We start from the raw sequence: 19,541 nt of genomic DNA on the forward strand, positions 1-19,541 counted from the left end.
ATCTCAATGCTTTATAAAATAGAACTACATTGTGTTTAACATTCCAATGTGTATCTTTAGTGATAGATACACGTGTACATTATATAGTTGTGTGTGTATATATACATACACACATTTTGAGATGTTCTTGCTGTTCTGTGTCAGTTAACTGCGATACATACCTATTGTGCTTAGTCTTTTGAGTACAGAAAAGTGTTGCTTTTAAAATTGGATTAACTGTTGAAACAAGAACTTCCCACCAAATTCTTCAAGATGTTTTTTTTTTCACATTAAATATTTCTAAATCAAGGTAATTGTGTCTGTAAAGCTGAAATATGTCCTTCAGAAAGAAAACCGCAGTTTTAGTGTTTTAGTACTTCAGCTGTTAGGGAATATGGCTTCAGGTTTATCTGCTAACTGTTGTTTTAAATGAAGACTGAGAGGGAGTCTGACACTACTGGCACTTTTTGGGGACACAATACTCTTTTGAATAAAAGTCTGTCATTTTTATTTCATTGATGGGAAGCTGAAGCAATAGTCAGTTAACATCCAGTCCTTTAGCTACTTCTGTTTTCTGAGCAGCAGCACTGAGGCAAATATGATTGGATAGCTTGCAAAATTCTGGCCCCCAGACATCAATATTAAGCCATGACATATTGCTAAATGCCAGAACTGGTTCTGAGTATGCTTGTGAGCCCCATTCTGCATCTTTTAACATAATGAACATCATTGAGTTAGATAAGCTCCTACCTTTCTTTGGGAGCACGGTGTAGGTTGTTTCCATGCCCGCGTGGATGTGGTCAGTAACATGACAGTGTAATAGCCAAGTTCCAGGGTTCTGTGGGGTCATTTCCACAGTTTGAAATGTTCCAGGGAATAGATCAAAGACATCTGCCCGGTAGACCTCTGTTTGCTTCAGGACAAGAAGAAACAACGGTTAAATAGTGTGGCATTACCAGATGGCAGTAATTTAAGCTACCTTTTATGCATATTCCCACCACACTTTTTACAGTTGAGTGAAAAGACATTTACTGCATATCATTTCTACAGAAACATGATTTTGTACATCTATTTCATGCTTAAAGGATTAATAAACTAGCAACTAGGTGGAAATGAAGGAAAACTACAGCTGCTGGTTTACCACAGCCATGAAAATTCACAGCCCCCTTGTGGAAGCATCTTGTGAGGTCACTGTTCAGCAAATGGTACTGGCAGATGCTCTGTATATTGTATATTGGTCATACGCAGGTTTGGGGCATGAAAACTTTACAGTCAAATTACAAGTCCTGCTTAATATTGTAACACATGGCTTTTCACTGCAGATTACAGTCCTTGGTATTTGACATAGCTTTCATTCTTAACACAGCGAGAAATGAGTGAAAAGAACCTGTTACCTTATAGTCAAAGCTGTGGCCATGGAAGTGTGCTGTGTGAATGTCTATTTCATTGCCCATTCCCATCAAGTACCAGCTTACTTTATCTCCAACATGCATAGTCAGGCCATGTAAATTTCCAAACACCTTTCCATTAATGGCTAAAGAGAGGAAAAGAGCAAGACAGAAAATAAATAAAACTTTGCGTAGTGTTGTTCTCTAAGCTTTAATGGAATACAAGATCTGAAAGCCAATGCCAGGCAAAAGTAACAATTTTGAATGGTATATGAAAACAAAACAAGTGGACAGCATATTATGAATGGGTCTGACTGTATTCCATATATAACTAGAAAGCAAGATGTAGTTAAAAATTCTTTCCTGTACACCCTTGCTTATAATGCAGCTCTTTGTCGAGGGTAAGCTTTACCAGGACGCACATTGCCTTTCCAGCTTATCCAGAGCAACTGTCCGCTGACATAAAATCAAGATTTCAGATGTCATTTTTAAACCTTTATTCCTTCTCCTGAAGGATTTTTATTCCTTCTCTCTGAGAATTCAACATGGAACCATTTTTATAGGTTAAAAAAAATAAAAAATAAAAATCAGTCATTCAGTGGCACTAACAGTGCCAAAACAGTTCCAAACAGTTTTGAATGAATTTTTTCCTAGAACTGAAAATTCAGAGAGAACAAGAAAGTCAAATTTATATGTAGTATTTTCAAATACATAATTATATAGGGTTTCCAGATTTACATTAACTAAATTGGGAACATACCATGCATTTTATTACTTTCAAGGAATTCTTCATCCTCTTTGTCAACAAGGTGTGGGTTGGTAGAATAGGTTTTAATGTTTTCATCCAAGTACCATGACTCATTTTCATCAAAAACCATAAAAAGAAGAGCGAATTGAACTTTCTTTTTAGCATGAAAAGATGGCAAGTAATGTGTATGGCACACAACAAGTGTGCCTATTAATCCACTGTAAGTGTCCTGAAATGACAAATGAAAAATCATATCATTACATGATGTGACCAAGCAGTAGCATTTTTTAATGTCAGACATGAATCTTCCTAATATTTATACAGCTGTCAGCATCTGGGAATAAAGGTAGCCAGACAGCCAAGGTTATTTCTTGACTGTTACATGGTACCTATGGATCAAGTTCAATGTACTGTGAAGAGCAACTACCTCTTTTTCTTCTCTTGCCAGAAATAAACATTTGTTCCATTTTAATTTGTTGCCTTTCTTTAATTTTTTTTAATTTTCTTTTTTATTTTCCAAAATTCTTTTCAGACTTCAGGATTTTGACTTGGTTTCCATTCAAAATACACTTCTTGAGACTTTTTCATTGGTGCTTTCTGAGACACAATGGAAAGAATCCTTTAACTTACATTAAAAATTGTTAGTCATGGTAACAGGTGGCTTGTACAAAAACGTTGGATTTATGTTCCACAGTTGCATGTTAGTTTTTCCACACATGACAGATTAGATATTGAGGAAGCTATAAAGTGTTAGCTTTAAGAAGGAAATCTGAGTGAGGTGATCTATACAAACAGCAGAACCAGGAAACAAGAACATGAAGGGCTGTGACTGAAATTCTGCCCTGATTTTCTTGCATTATTCAAAGAGGTATTTAAATTCAGAGGTATGGTAACGGGGGGAAAAACTTGACAGAGAAAGCAGAAAGAGTTTCAAACTCCTCTTTTGCTGTAAGTATATTTGTATTGAATTAATGAGCAAAAGCCTTCAGATTTTATTAATAATTACCTTAATTATGTCCACTGTTGAATGGTATGCCCATGCAATGCAATGTGCATCTCCTCTCTCAGGACTAGATCTCTTTGGGATTTTCCAGACATACCTTTTTGTTTCACCTAAATGAAATAAATATAAATTAATTTTATAAGTTTTCTGTGTGCTGACCTATAAGAGGTCATCCCGAAACAGACGTAATCTCTGTAGCTGATACTTGTCTCAAACTTCCTCTTCCCAATTACTGCACTGGCCAGCTTACTGTTATTTCCCTTCTGCAAATCCCTGACATTTTGCCAACACTATATTTTTTGGTGGCTGCACTGTCCGGTTCACCATACTTAATAAAAACAATTGTACCTTTTGTAAAGATCACAGAGGAACCTCTGAAATAACAGCTAGCATAAAGCTATGCTCTCCCTATGTTGCAAAATCTGTTTCCTTTTATGAAAGGTGCAGCCACGCTGCATCAACAAATTACTGATCTGCCAAGGGCTGGGATACATAGCAATAGTTAGCAGGGCCATTTTAATTGTAGAAATATTTTTTTCTACAACTAGAACCTGAGGTGAGAACAAAAGAAACAAACAAAAATGATGTCTTCCCTGCTATCCTAACATGAGAGCTTGCTAAACCTTACTAGAAGGCTTGATATTCTGTTAGACAAGAATGCTTTGATACCTGGGTTAGTTACAGCAACAACAGAACTGTCTGTTTTCACTCCATGGGCATGTATAGAATAAGGTCTTGATGCCAAGTTCTTAAAAACTATTATAATTTTATCTCCAATATTTGACATAAGCAGTGGCCCTGTTGAATTGGAAAGAAAGATTAACTTGGTTTGACAAAAGATCAGAGCAGACAGCAAGACATGGTTGCATTCAAATACACAACATCAGCTTGTAATTCAACTAGAAACTATACACAGAAAATGACATTCACTATGATGAGCCAACCTGAGTAGCTGAAGTTAGACATCTAAAGTAGAGACTCAAGTCCCAAAGCACCATAATAAAAGTAGCAATTCCTTGTAAGTTTAAGCACTTTGTGTGCACTATACTTGGTATTGTTCAAATAGTATCTTGTTTTGTTTCACTGCATTTTTCCAGGTCAAAACTGAACTTCATGATGACTATACCTTGAATTTCCAGGTGCTGCTGCTCCTCTGTTCTGGTTTTGGGAGTACTGAATGTCTGATCAGTGTACTCGCGATACACTACCTTTCTGTATTTTGACCCAATGAATTTGTCTCCTTTATTTAAGAATGGATTGCCAGGACTGGGGGAAAAAGGAAAAACAAAATATGTTGTACATTTCTTTATGTATTTTAAAACATCTTTTTGCAGGCATGGCAATTAATCATCAAACAAATATCTAGCTCAGTGAAACGGTAATCTCATAGATGACCAGTATCTTCAACAAGAAAGGATTCTTGTTAAGCTGGGAGGCAAAGCTTAAGTGCTTTGCTGAAATGAAACATGAAGGACTGATTCTCTGCTAAGAACATGGGGGCTGGAGACCATGGGGAAAAAAAGCGGTAACAGTAGAGTCCCTATTACTTGTACTTAGAACTATGACAGAGTCCACTGGGGTGTGCAGGGCAAGAAAACGTACTATCAAATGGAAGAATAAAATACAATTAAATAAATAAAAAATATAAGCAGTTACAATCTACTACGTTACCCTCAAATACAGGTGGAACACATAGAAATTAATCCGTTAATTGTTTAGTCTTTTCTGCTCATTGGCATGAATTATATGATCCAATCAGTTCTCTCACTGAGATTCAAATACTGGGAATAGAATATCAATGTGACAAGCTTCACAGTGAATGGATTAAGTCAAGAATTTTTCTTGTGTAAACTAATGAAACTGAGAGGAGTACAAAAGAACCTTACTCAGAGTACAGAAAAACATGAGACAAAGACATGTTACATGTTATAAGAAATCAAATATCAGAACAAAGTAGTCATCATATCTACAACTTAACATTTTAATCATTACACATCAAGGACTGTACCAACATCAGTAAGTAGTAAATGTGCATGGACTGTCCAGGATCCGTGAAAAACTGCAGCTGCCCCACAGAAGATCTATGCTGGACTATTTCATGAATGTTATTCTGTCTGTCTCACAGTTACATGGCAACATTACTGTGGAAGGCTCACAAATTCAAGTGATCCCTAAAAATACATATGCAAAGAGTGTCTAGAAATGCCTCGAGGAGGAAAAGGTTCAGAGAAGTGAGTTTGTCCTTTGCTTTTTTGTATCTTTTCCCTTGCATATATTTCAAAGTACCTTTCCTCATGGTATTGATGCCGCTCAAATTCCCATGTCCTGTTAGGAGAATAGTCCCATTCAACTTCCACTGCAGCAATATAATAAGTCTTTTCATGCAAATACATAGATACATCCACATTCCACCAATGGCACTGTTTCACACTGTACTTCTGTTTCATGCCCCCTGTGTAGTGATCTGTTGTCAGGCATGACACTTCAAAAACTCCTAGAGGTTGTACAAGAAATAAAGACTTGAGAACAAAAATCTATGACTAATCTTGAGATTGTATTAATCTTGATATTGTATTAACTACATTGATTTAGATTAATCTTGAGATTGTATTAACTACATTGATCTAGCGTTTAGAGACAGGGACACAGGCTATTGCTCATATAAGACCCCGATTCTTTGTGTAGTCTGGCAACTTGTAGTAAGGTTCAGCATACACAGAAGTAGATAAATCAAGACTTCAGCATTAGGAACTTATGCCCTACAAACACAAATTTAATGTCCTTAAACACGGCTGTACACAGTTTTAGTACCCAAAGGTTCAAAATACCAGCTATTTAAAACTTATCTCTAAGCATAAAATCTTCACAGGTAAACAGTCTATTACCAGAATTTTTAAACAAGACATTTACCTTCAGAATCAGGCTTCATAATAGCTGTAAGAAATGTATGTGGAAACAGATTTGCAGTATCCCTTCTTGTTCCTTTAGTTACAAATGTGTTTTCTGAAAAGTATATCCCATGGACATCAACTTCTGACCCCAAGCCCATCAAATGCCAGGAAACCACACTTCCTTTACACATCTCAAGACCAGGTTGATTTCCGTACATATAACCATTAATGGCTGTAGAAGATTTGAGGAAGCAAAACCCACCTTGATTAACACATTACTTAATTCTGCAATACAGATTAAATAATACACACTTCAGATGGAATGTGATGCCCCAGACTGTCAATAATAAGTTTCATTACATCAGCAAAATTAGAGAATCAATTCAAGCAAAGCTTTTCAAACCCAGTGTTTAAAAACAATCACTAACTGTTCTCCTTTTCAATGTCTACAGCACATGTAGCTGACTCGACTGGCTGGAACTTCCACTGGTTTATAGCTGTTAAGTATTCAGGATACATAGAGCATCCTGTTTTATACCCTGCAAGACCCTCCAGCCACACAGCAGAGACAATCTGAAGTGGGTTTTAGCTACTCCTGCGCAGTTTTCAAAGCCTGGGCCTCACAGGTACCAATGAATGCTCAGGGCTCTGTAAAGAGTAGGAATGTCCCTGAGCACAACATTTAAGAATGAGCACAAGTAAATATGCTTAAAGATTAGGACTAGGTACTGAAGATAAAACTATTCCTCTACAGGAAACTTTCACAGTATTCAAATGTGATCAGTGTGAAACTCAACTCTGCCCTATTAAAGGAGGCTAGTGGTTATCTTGGGCTGCATTATGAGGAGTGTTGTCAGTAGGTAAGATTATGAAGGTCAGGTTGCAGATGCTATTGTAGAATTCTTTCAGCTAAATAGAGCTGGAAAGCAGCTTGTCAGAAAAGAACCTGTCCAATGGAAAGGAATGAAATGTCTCTGCCACTATACAGTTTCCCAGACTCCAACATGAGATCACAAAAGTAAAAACCTTATTATAGAAATGAGTATTTGTCTAACTATAATTTTCTTACAGTGCATTTTGTTAGACTCTTGGAAGTCTTCGTCATCTTTTTCAATTTTACCAGGATTTAGTGTAAACATCAAAATATTGTCATCCAAGTACCAGCTCAGATTCTCATCAAATACAGTGGCAAGTAGAAAAAACTCCATGTTCACATTTTTCTGTTGAGAAGAAATAGCACAAAGGAAAATATAAATGAGTGAACAGAAAATGTCAGGGGAAAAATCTGTGCACATAATAACGTATCATTCACAAATTACGATAGATGCATACATTGATACTTCTTTCTGATAATCAAAAAGCTCTCAAATTGTTTTATTTGGTGACCAGATACCTGCTGCGAATGCTCTATCAGCAGGAACCACCTCCAGAAACAAATGTGTGTTTTGGTCTTTTCTAGTCATTCTCATCCTAGCTGACTTGAATGCCAGTGGTTGCTTACTGCGATGGTGGTTTCACAACAGTGTCTATCTGCAGCCAGACTGATTTTGCTTGGTTAGAAAAACCAAACCAAATGAAAAAAAAAACCCCAAACCAAAACCCCCAAAACCACCACCAAACACAACAAAACCTACTTCCTTCATGTTATTCCCCTGAGCACGTAGTTGAGATTGATGTAGAGAGGAGAAGGGGCCCAGTGGTTGATAAAATGTGGCAGGACCTGAGGGCACAATTCAGGAGGAGAACTAAGACTCAGCTACAATGATGCAAATGCTTCCAGTTCTCTTCTTTGACTGACCTGTTTCCCAGAAGGAAGCAGAGCTCCTTTCCTGCACACCAGGAGAGGACCCACAAGGCCAGAACTGGTGTCTCTGACTGCATCCACAGCTGAGTAATAAAGCCAGGTTAAACAGTCTGGATCTTGATCTGTGGGGCCCACATCTTCTGGCACATTCCACTCATATGTAAACGTAGCACCAGGACTCACATGAGAAGCTGGAGATTCAGTACCTATTATAGAATTCAACATAAGGAATTCTGCCAAATGAACTTTGTTTATTTTATCACCATTAATACATTAACATGTACGACAGCTTTTTCCCTGGTGCTTGAAGGATTCCCATCTGTAGGCGCACCTCTGGAGGCAGCACCGTACCATGCCCCCTCGTCGCTCTTGCGGTAACTCACACCATGGGGCTGAATGCTAAACGGGTGGCTGGCATTGTTTCGGAAGGTCACCCTGATGCTCTCACCCACTTCAGCCTTGATAACAGGTCCTAGAAAAGAGCACATGGTCCAATTACGAGATGTTTCTATCAAGTGATGTATAGGTCATCATGAGCTTAAAGCAATCAATGGCTGGCTGCTTCTTCCATTGCATGGGGGCCTATGTGGCCACAGACTAGGTCCCTGGCACATGGCCTGAATCACACAGCAGCCCAGCAGCAGCTGGAATGTTCCATTCCCAATTCCTGATGGGGCCCAGTGACATGCAGGACAGTTCCTCCCTTTCGAAAGGAACCTACAGACACTAGTACCAACCTCAAACTCAGTCCAGAGCCATGCTAGAAGCAGACAGGTCATAAACAGGGCTAGACCTGCCTAGACCGTTGGTGACCATGGCATACTCCCACAGGCAAGCTGGGGATCACCACAGCATTGCCTTCAAGATCTTTCTTACACCCTGGGTGTCTCTTGGAGGAAGCCACAGGCACCAGCATCTGCAGAAAGCAGGGAGAGACTAGGACCCCTCCTTCAGAGGTGGAAGGACACTGTTGGCTTGCTGGCAGAATTGGGAGTTTACTCTCATAAATCTTTGACACAAAATAATTTTAGATATCTTACCTAAGAGTCCAAGATGTGTTTCCTCTGCAGGTCTTTTTTTATGTTCAGTGAAAGAACCATCTGTGTATTCTTTGTAAATGGCTTTTTTATAAGAGCCACCAATTCTTGTCTCACTTTGTTCAAAAAATACCCGAGATTCACTGTGTGAAAGAAATTTCAGTAGTTGCAAATAGTTCAACTCGTAATGCTCAGCTTCACAAAGACAGTCAGGACCTCAACCCTATTATCTGAGGCATAATGACATGCCCAGTTTGTCTTTCCGTTTTCCTTTCAGTGGGCTGGCTGCACACTTACACGCACTCCTACATAAGGACGTGCAAGACTCTATTGTCCTTCACTAACTTCTCCTTAAGAAAAAGACACAGTGCTGTGTTGCTCTTATAAAGCCAGCATGCTTTGAGACTCATCAGCAATGATTTCTAGTCAACATGTCATAAGCTGAAGTTTACTCTTCTTTTTATTAAAAGTTACAAATAATTCAACATTAGATACGAACACCAAGAATATGTAACATCTAAATAAAAAGTGAGAAGATTTAGTTTACACTTTTTAATCTATACTTTCAGTCTTCATAAAAGGACCTTTCAATGTTTCACAAGCAATGTTTTACTCAAGCAATGAACTGTGTCATGCCCCTTGTGAAGTGGGTGAGTATTCTTTAACTCACAGGTGAAAAATCTGAAGACTCAATCTATTCAGTGAATTGATCCAGGTCTTAAATATGTAAACACAGAGCAAAGGGCAAAGCTATCTCGTGCAAGTTGTTTACTAGCTGAGATGCCATTAGCATCATTTTTATCAGCTAAGGATACAATGATGAATTCCTAGCTTTGTTCTCTAACTCAGAATAATCAACCATCTGGAATCATCAGAGGTCACTACCTATGTATGATATTACAATTCATCCTCATCCCAGTGAAATTACTAACATTATAGCAAAATTTATAGTAAGATAACAAGGAAAACAATAGACATAATTTGGTCTGATATTTAACCTAGCATTAGTATTTAAGCAAAGATGAGAAAATGAGAAATTCTCCTTAGAAGTTAATTCTACCATATGGCTTACCTTATTTAACATGTTTATATCAACATTGCTTGGAAAGTAAAACTACTTTAATTAGAAGCATTTACCTGTCAGTAATTAATTCTTGTCCAGTAAAATGGTTTATTGCAGATGGGCCATAATTCCAGATGATCTCTTCAGCAGCAATGAAGTACTCTCTTATCTTTGTACTCTCATTGTGATCTGTTGTGGATTTCCTGCAGTCTTTTACATTGAAAAGGGCTTGCATACCACCTGGGAAAACAATGATTAGGTAGAGAAAACTAGGGAGAAATAACTGCACTTTGTTTTCTCTTTCCCTGCCCCCAATAGCTCTTCTCTTCCCTGGAGAATTCCCATACCATTGATGGATATGCAAATAACAAATGGAAAGGAAAATGAATTATATGAAAGAATGCATGCCAGATGAGCTAGGATTTAGAAACTTGATTATGCTATCTACAGTAGGCAGATTGGTGTGGTAAAGTGCGTCCTGCTTGTAAAGCTGCAACTGGTGTGGTAATTACAGAGAAGGTCAGGGTGGAGCAGAAACAGTACTGTCAGCACTTCAGTCAGGTCCAGGTGGTACCCGACTGACAATCTTCCATCTAAATCTAATCAACAGCTTACTTGTGAAACTACTATGTCTCTGCACTCTAGGAGGTAGATATGTTAGCAAATTTGTTTGATGGACATATAAATAATCTAAAAAGAGAGCTCTTTAATAGCTCAGGATTAGGCCAAACTGCAGGATTTATGTCTTGTACAGGATGCTTCAACCATGAGGATACTGCTTGACATAATAGCTATTTCAAAGCTTATAACCTCTGTGTAGTTGAAACTGTAGGTTAAACATACTCCTTTTTTACATCAGAATTTTAAAACCTTGGAGAACAATTTTGAGTTTTATGTCCTTCCACTTTTGTGACAAATAGCTTCTCTAACTCACAGGGATATACATCATGGAAAAGTGGGATATGGATCATGTAAGAGTGTGAAATTAGGTTCTAAGTATTTCATATGGTTATCAAGAAACACTGGAAACCCTCCAAGACAGGGGGGTTGGAACTAGATGAGCTTTAAGGTCACTTCTAATCCAAACCATTCTATGATCCTATGAAACAGAAGAAGATACAGGCAAGAGAAATTCAGATGATCTCTGCTTATTAGCCAATGCACTTTCCAGAATATGTCTTTGGCAGCAGGCAAGTTAGCCTGCCTGTCCCTGTGCCCCTTGCCCAAACATGGAATGAGCCCCAACTTTTTTTGTTGGCAAACAGAAAATTGTGATTACCTTCAGTAAGAGGCAAACATCATGCTATTGTTTGTCTAAAGTTGAGGCTTGCAAAACTGCAGCTGTGCCAATTCCTGCCAACTGATAACAATTTCCATTACAAAAAACTATTTCCTTGATTTCTGTGGCTACATGCGCAAGCCCATCTAGTACACTTCTAGGTATTTCAATTACTATGAGAGTTTTGTTACCTTGAGGAGAATATCGTCTGGTTTATAACCAGGTATTGTCAGGAATACTGTAAAGTGACTTGAAAAACTCTTAGCTCAACCTAAAAAAATAAAATAAAACCTGAACTTATTCTGTACCTTCAATATGGTCATTCACTTGGCAGCTGAGCATCCATTCCCCAGGACTCCTTGGTATCATGACAGCCTCAATAAATGTGGCTGGGAAGAGGTTGATGGTGTCAACTCGATGATGCCTTTCTATTAGGGTCTGTCCATGGAAGTAGGCTGAATGAATATCAGCTTCATTACCCATGCCAAAAAGATGCCATTCTACCTTATCTTCTGCACACATTGTGAGGTTTGGGAGGTACCCATACATGTACCCGTTGATTGCTACAAGAAATGTTATTTATTACAGTTACTTTCACAGACCTTAGGATTTTCACTTTGAAAGTAGGTGTCATACAACCATTGCTTTATTACTCAAAATAGAAAGAAGCTCAAAACAAAACTCCGCACCTTTGAAAGTGAACCCACTTCATCTGCACAACTATCTGCACAATTAGTAGCTCCTGCTAGGATTCGGGAATCCATGCCAGAGGCAAAGGTAATTTTTTTGACACACACACTAAACTGTTTTGCTAAACTGCAATATTATAGTATAGAGTTCAGTACTAAGAAACAGAACAAAGTAACTCAACTCTGTTTAGACTGTGTGAGACACACTGGCAAGGAGGTTCTTGGCCCCTAAGAATTTTACATCATAACTCCAAAAGTTTCATTGCACAATACTTGCCATCACTTTTTTTTTTTAAATGATCTTTCTTAATCCTTCAAGAAAAAGCCCTGCTTAAAAAAAACCAACAAACCTATTTACAGCTCATCTTCAAAAGAGACAATACATAAAATTATTACTTCACCATATCAGTGACAAGTAGTATTTATATAATGTTCTCTCACAATGCATTTTGTTGCTTTCCTGGAAGTCCTCATCATCTTTGTCAACTTTGGAAGGCTCAGAACAGTATGTCTTGATATTATCCTCTAGATACCAACTCAGATTTTCATCCATCACAGAAAACATAAGGATAAATTCATCATCAAAGTGTTTATCAGTGCCCTTATTCATTGTATCTGAAAAGGAAAACCATATATTCAAAGTCTTTGCCAACTGACATTATCTTTTCATGAGTTAAAGGTGTAATATCATTAGGGCTGGTCATTGTTTATTGCTTATTGTGTACACTCACAGTTACTTTTCTAGAGTGTGAGTGTACATATAAGCTTACAGACACACTCAGAAAACAAAAGCTAGTTTTGATAGTATAAAATAACTTTACTAAGAATAGGTATGACGTGCTAAGATTATAATAAATCTCATATCAGTATTTTCACATCCTTTTGCATTATTAGCATGAACAGATCTCACTCTCATGGATTAGTGGACAAAGTATTCTGCAAATTATATCTGCTGTCAGACACAAAATCGAACTATTTCCTATATTATGGAAAGGCAGCTAATTGAGAAGACCAAAAGCTGCTATTTCAGAATTAACTGTAATCTTCTTCTCTTCCAGTTAATTACTTCTCTGATATTTATCAATAACCATTAACAATCACCTTGCATATGTATTTACTTACTCACTTATTTATGGTTTACCTTTCCTGCAAATTATTAAAGGCCCAACAAGCCCTGAGGCAACATCTCTTGGAGCATCTATGTGGGAGTGGTAAACCCTGGTTATGCAGTCTGCATCTCCCTTAGCTGGACCTTGATCTTCTGTCACGTCCCATGTATATGTGTATTGGCTTCCAGGCTCTACAGCATCATCTCTCTTTTGCAAATCTTTGGTGTTGTCAGGGTACAAGGCACCTGAAGAATGCCACACAGCCACCGTCAACAGAACACATTTACAATATGTTGTCAGGATAGCACTTGCCACACTTTAGCATTGACTACATTTTGCAGTAAAATAGACTGAACATAGAAATACAGGTAAAAACAAAACCTTTAAAAATGTTTAAAATCAAGTGAGTAGATCTTTTTCTTCTCTTCATGAGTCTTGTCCTTTGCCTTTGAATCCCATGGGAATGCTTTGATTAATAGCATGTTCAATTTAGTCTTTTGTTTTTTAGGAGGGCACTATGTACTTCTGATAAACAGATAACAATTCAAATATTTGTAAAGCATTTGTTAAACATTAATCTTAGACACTGTTCTAAAATATTCCTTAGGGACATATGCAGTATTGGTGTTGCTGGAATGAGAGCAGCAAAAAGAAAAAACAATTAAACACTGTTCCAAAAAGTGTGTGTACTGGTGTTAAACACACTGTTCCGCTCCCACAGAATGTATCTGTATCAAGCCACGTATTAGTTGTATGGCTACTACTTCAAAAATACTTCTAATGAAAATACTTTAAAGATTGCTTATGAGACAACATCATATTGTCAACAGTTTACACACTCTTTTTAAGGCCCACTAAAAAAACTTCCAACAGCCATATTTTGGTGCCTTCTTTTACAGAAAATCCCCCACCACTTGAGTGTGGCACGATAGGCTATTGCAAGGGCAAATCGACACTAATCCAGACAGTACCCCTACAAAACATCTTGAAGTGTGTCAGACTTTCATCTCCTTAACTTATTACTAAAGCAGTAGCTGTTTCTCCACTTTAAGAAATTTTTGTGTATCTTACACACAATATATATAAATTTAGCGCTAAGAATTTGGAACTGTATGTTACCACTATTCAGATCTTCGTGAAAGCATCAATTTTTCCTTTAGAAATCCTCAATTCTGTATCTCATATATAATTACAGTCTTACTTCAGGTGGAATATTGATCTAAAATTGCCACCTTTATGAATTCCACTTTTGGCTTCATATTTCACTTTTGATAAATTATCGAATTTCTTAGCTCTTATTGTATATTTATTGTGTTCTGTTTTAAATCTTTATTTATTTGACCAGTCTTCTCTTTGATGAGAGGGTATCACATCCAGAGGAATGATTAGCTTTGTATAAATCCTGGCATAGAATGGACTCAAGCTTACCTTCATTTTCCTTTGTGTAGGTTACACCGTGTGGATGCAGCGTGTAGTTTCTGGAAGCAAAGTTTTTCAAATGTATAATAATGGAATCTCCAACTTCTCCCTTAATGATGGGGCCTAAAAACCCCAGCCAGGAAGGTTTGTCGACTACCACATCATATAAATGACTGGTGTACTGAGTGTAGACAGCCTTTTTGTAAGTGCTTCCTATCCTATGTGGTCCTCTTTTGAGAAAGACTCCAGCCTGCCTGTAAAGAAAATACACAAACGCATTTCTAGTGTGAGCTAGTCATTTTGTATTTGAATGGTATTAATTAGTATAGTCTCAAATATAAGACCGTGCCTCAGTAGCACTGTGCACAACTACATGTGTTTAACAGCAAATATGCTTCTTACTGTGAAGAGTTAGGCACCCATATAGACATGACATACTAAGCACTAACCTGAATATTTTATACCTGTTGTGTAGACTGAAGATAAGGGTATTTGATACAATTTATACATTTATATAAAAAAACAGGTTCGATTAGCAAGGAAACAGCCTAACCCATGGCTAAGATGAGATTGATGTAGATGGTATTTCCTACGTGTGGTAGGAAGTGAAGTGAGTACCCATCATGGATATACTGCTCAAGCACCAGCAGCCAAAGGTGAGGCGTCACCACATGTCTCTGAAAACTATCAACTGGGAGTGCTTTGGAGCCAACCTTTGCCTGTGCTGAGGGGACAGGTACCTTTCATTAAATATTTTGCTCTCTGAGAAGAGTTATCTTTGTGGGGAAAGTGCTTGTATTTGCTAACTACAATGGAAAGAGAAACTGCCAGCACTGGCTGTTCAAACCAGTAGCACTACTTTTGGTTGATGCTGTTAGCCCGAACTGTAGAGTCTCTTTAACAACAAATCCTCCTGCACAGTTCCCTGCCCACGCTATGAGGACTAGCTGTGAAAGTAAACCTACTCCAGGAGGAGGCAATCCCAGGAGATAGAGCAACACTGCGTGAAGTTCAGCAGCCTCCTGATTTCTCATCTTACATGATGAGAAACCAAGCCAAGTTGGTTTTATACTCCCAGCAGGCTGCATTCTGAAGCAAGTTAATACTGCCAAAAAATGCAAAATGTTTCCTACAAAGCTGAGCATTGTTTGAGCATGCAGGGAAGGGGAAACCTTAGAATACCTAAAGTGGGCATGCATGAAAGCCTGGAGAGGGACTTTTTACAAAGGCATGTAACAATAGGACAAGGGGGAGTGGCTTTAGACTGAAAGAGGGGAGATTAAGATACTAGGAAAAAATTCTCCTCTGTGAGTGTGGTGAGGCACTGGCACAGGTTGCCCAGAGCAGCTGTGGCTGCCCCATCCCTGGCAGTGTTCAAGGCCAGGTTGGATGCGGCTTTGAGCAACCTGGTCTAATGGAAGGTGTCCCTGCCCAGGACAGTGGGTTGGAACTAGATGGTCTTTAAGTTCCCTTCTAACCCAAACCATTCTGCGCTTCTATAGTTCTATGAATTGCTTATAAACTTCAGATCTGTGCTTGCCAAGGTAATTAAAATGCCAATTCAGAGTTCCTTGAAACTTGGAGAACATAAGCTTTGTTGCAGAAGCCCTGTTACTGAAAGTGAGAGCCTGAAGTTTTTCAGCCGCAAATTAAATCAAACAAATACATTTCAGCTCTTCTTGGACTGTTTAAACAGCTACCATTTAATTGTAGAGAATTCCTCCTAGCAGGTACACCACCTTTTCCCTTCTCCCTCTCTTTCCTGCCTCTATAAATATCAATCTCCGTACAAGCAGGTCTTCATAGTTGAAGGGTTCAGGTGAAAAAGAAGAATCAGAAAAGCTGAAAATTAAAAGTAGGATAAAAGGGACCAGCTTCATTGCAGGCATGCAATTACTGAAAAACTGCAATTAGTTTAGCATGCTGCAGGTTGTCACATAGCACAGAAATGCAGTGAAAGTGCAGTGAACAGCAGTACCTTGCTGTATTACAAGACAGCTCTGCAATTCTCAGACACGATGCCGTGTCCCACCATTTCTCAGCCTGCTGCACCACTGGCAGTGTCTTAAATGTCACTCAGTTTATGAGTAAAAAAAAAGAAAAGCTGACTGCTTTGTCCCACGCCTGATGAAGCAGCAGATTATGGCTGAGAGATTGTTGGCTCTCACTAGCAAAAACAAACCACGGGAAATCTCCTAATCCCTCATCTACAAACTAAACAAGAATTAAATTTTGGAGATTTTTCTAATTTCTGAGTTCTCTCTTCATTGCTTTTATTTTAATATTGTCCTATTTCATTTTAAAGGCACTGAAAAAAGGAACTTTGTTTCTCTCTCAGCTATTTCTCTGATGCTTTTTATATCTGAGCTTTTCTTTACTGATCATTCATATCTTCAGGTGCTCCCCTTCTCCTCACCACACTTATCCTCATCCTACTTACTGCTCTCACTCTGCACAGGACCCTCCTTGCCTTGTAACAAGCAACCCAGCTCCTCCACTCTGGGTGGAAGGACTCAGCTGTGCTGCTGCACCAGTGAAAACAACCACTGCCAACAATTAATATCTGAAAAGCAAACCTGTGCCCAGTATGAAAGTTTTAAATCTGTCAAACTTCTGCACTTAAAAACATAACCACAAAGTCTTCTCTTCAGCCCTGGGACTTTAACCATTCAAAATTAAGTATCATTAGACATTCACGGTCTGTTCTTGTCTCTACTTAGTAAATATTTCATCGCAACAAATTCACAAAACCACTACATATATTCCAATGCTTTTAATTAGCAGAGCATTGGAATGCAATTCTCAAGGAAGCCAGGAAAAGTCAAAATTCCTTTATGATTCCCTGACACCAATAGGATTCACTTCTTTGCCTTCACCAGGCTGTCTGTCCTTAGTGTCTGCTTTTAAAGCAGACAATGCTGTAAAATGAACCAACCAGTGTAAACTGTTCTACTTACTCTTCTTCTGCAAAAGGCTGTCCAGATATGATATTGGTATTGCCAGGTGCATAGTTCCACTCTGTCTCAATAATGCCAATGTAGTATTCCCTCTTCACTGCCCCGACTTGGCAACAGCAAGAAACCATCAAGCAGCTTAAGAAGAAAAGCTTCATCTTGCACTCATGAGCCTTGTGGAAAATGTGAAATACAAACACAGGACAGGCACATGCAATTTCCCTTTATATGTTCTTGTCTTTCCCACCCACCACCCTCCTTGCCTCCCCCCACTCCCTGCTCCTGTTTGCTTTGGTGAATACAAGAAACTGTTGCACAATGTCTCAGTGTGTTAAGAGTAAACAAAAGATTCTGGTAATCTCGTCAGTTCAGATAATCTTCAAAGAACTTTTTCCAATTTCTGCCAAGCTACTACCACACAAATGACCATTTAGACTGTTACCGGGCTGTAAACCTTGGAGCTGAACTGAAAGTACGGTAGATTTAAATGGCTTTACATACTTAAGCTTAATTACATTTGTCACAATCATCTTTATCACCCTATAGCTTGCATACTACTCATAAAATCATTTTGGTGATGTGCAGCACAAGAACACAACTTTTTAAATGCGTTGTGAAAATCTCTAATGACACCTGGTTTTCCCCATGTATCTGCTTGTACGCTGACATAACTGGATGCAGGGCAGGCCCTGTAGATGCACACTGTCTGCTGCCTGTTTTCCTTGCTGATTCTTAATCTACAGACTGCCGTTTCTTCCCCCCTGCACAGCAATTGCTAAACTGGTACAACACAGATAAGAGAGGATTAGGTCACTGGTATCAGAGCAGAGCTGATGTGTCTGTGGATAAGCTCTGCTAACCCACCATAGTTCCCTTGGAAATGCAATTTTAACACAAAGTATGGCACATACGGCTAGAGATGAAAAGGACTGCCTGGTCACCAGTGGAGGTAGGGGATGTTTGCGTCTCATTTCCAAGCAGTTTCAGTATTGTCCAAATGGAAATTTCACAAAATTAGCTCCCTATGTTATCTTCCTCCCAGCCTATCACCAGACAGGATAAGTCACATTCCTCAATGATTAAAAGCACAATAGATGTATAAAGTTACAGATAACCTTTAACTGTTACCATTATCTAAATAGATTAACCAGCACAGGCAGCTCTACTTTTGCTTATTTAAGTTCTGTAAATATTTTGTATCTGTAAGTCTCATTGAGAAATAAGAACAAAATTGAACCTTAAATATAGGCCACACAAAACCCACCCAACTGAAGTTTGCAGTTACGTTTTTTTTCCAAGCCTACATCCATTACATCATGGGTGTATGCTTTAGACATGCAAAGCCACCTGTAAACTTGCCAACTGTAAAGACTTCTATGAAATATTGATATATCTTCAGTTGCTTGGGAACTCTTAAAAAATCTCTTCTGCATTTTGAGCACTGACAGAGTCACACTCACTCTAAATTACAGTTTTCATTGTATGGCAACTTAAAACCACCTGTAATAACCAGAATCTTCTTTTTCTTAAGGGCCAGAAAAATTATGAGTATTTTGCATAGAAGAACATAACTAAAGTACAAAAGGTTTCCTTTAATGCACATACAAATCTAAAACTTATTTACTAGGACTGTGACATACAGATAAATTACCAATTTTAATCACTATTCAGATAAAAAATTCAGGCACTGCCAGAAAACTGAAGTTCATAATCCCACCTTTCGGAACCTTCTACACATCTGCATTAAATGGATGATTCTGCTTCTGTCTCAACAACTGTAGCTAAAGCCAAGTTTTTGAAATCTGACCAAATCTATGATGAAATTCTGGAGTTTCCGAGGTTGGCATCACATGCTCAAAATAACCTCCACAGGGATTTTTGTTTTTCTTTGCCAAGAATGAAGGTCAGTGGTTCAGTGGAAAGATCAGCTTGTACAGGTTGCATATGCCCATCTGTAAATTAACCACAGGTAAAAATGAGGAAACGTTTACCTTCTTATACTACTTAAATTCAAATTCATTCCTTAATACTCAGCAAACAGAGTTGTTCATGTATATGTGGGCTATTTGCTTTATTTTTAATTTCCATCAGACCGAGGAAGAGAAAAAAAAAATAAAAATCACATAAGCAGTATCCTTGAAATCTCCATATTTATTTGAGGGTAAAATTGTGAGCATT

The 19,541-nt window shown here is 38.2% G+C and overlaps 1 protein-coding gene and 1 long non-coding RNA gene across 2 annotated transcripts; one reads left to right on the forward strand and one right to left on the reverse strand.

Annotated features, from left to right (window-relative positions):
• Positions 1–127: 127 nt before the first annotated feature.
• Positions 128–17,576, reverse strand: CP (ceruloplasmin). The gene is made up of 19 exons (XM_061371501.1): positions 17,367–17,576; positions 14,419–14,663; positions 13,023–13,235; positions 12,323–12,496; positions 11,501–11,755; positions 9,988–10,153; positions 8,854–8,993; positions 8,145–8,285; positions 7,808–8,019; positions 7,079–7,229; positions 6,029–6,241; positions 5,405–5,612; positions 4,245–4,384; positions 3,788–3,916; positions 3,122–3,228; positions 2,128–2,344; positions 1,374–1,513; positions 730–892; positions 128–319 (listed from the first exon to the last, which is right to left on the reverse strand). Exons 1-19 carry the CDS (start codon positions 17,519–17,521, stop codon positions 285–287), a joined length of 3,204 nt encoding a protein of 1,067 aa, XP_061227485.1. The 5' UTR covers positions 17,522–17,576; the 3' UTR covers positions 128–284.
• LOC133222112 (uncharacterized) lies at positions 2,343–4,396 on the forward strand. The gene is made up of 2 exons (XR_009728201.1): positions 2,343–3,067; positions 4,216–4,396. It is a non-coding gene; the product is annotated as an uncharacterized LOC133222112 (long non-coding RNA).
• Positions 17,577–19,541: the final 1,965 nt, after the last annotated feature.

This window comes from Neopsephotus bourkii, unplaced genomic scaffold (assembly GCF_033783945.1).
Source record: "Neopsephotus bourkii isolate Nb327-2 ecotype Australia unplaced genomic scaffold, CSIRO-AGI_Nbou_v1 NB_1574, whole genome shotgun sequence".
NCBI classification, from domain to species: Eukaryota; Metazoa; Chordata; class Aves; order Psittaciformes; family Psittacidae; genus Neopsephotus; species Neopsephotus bourkii.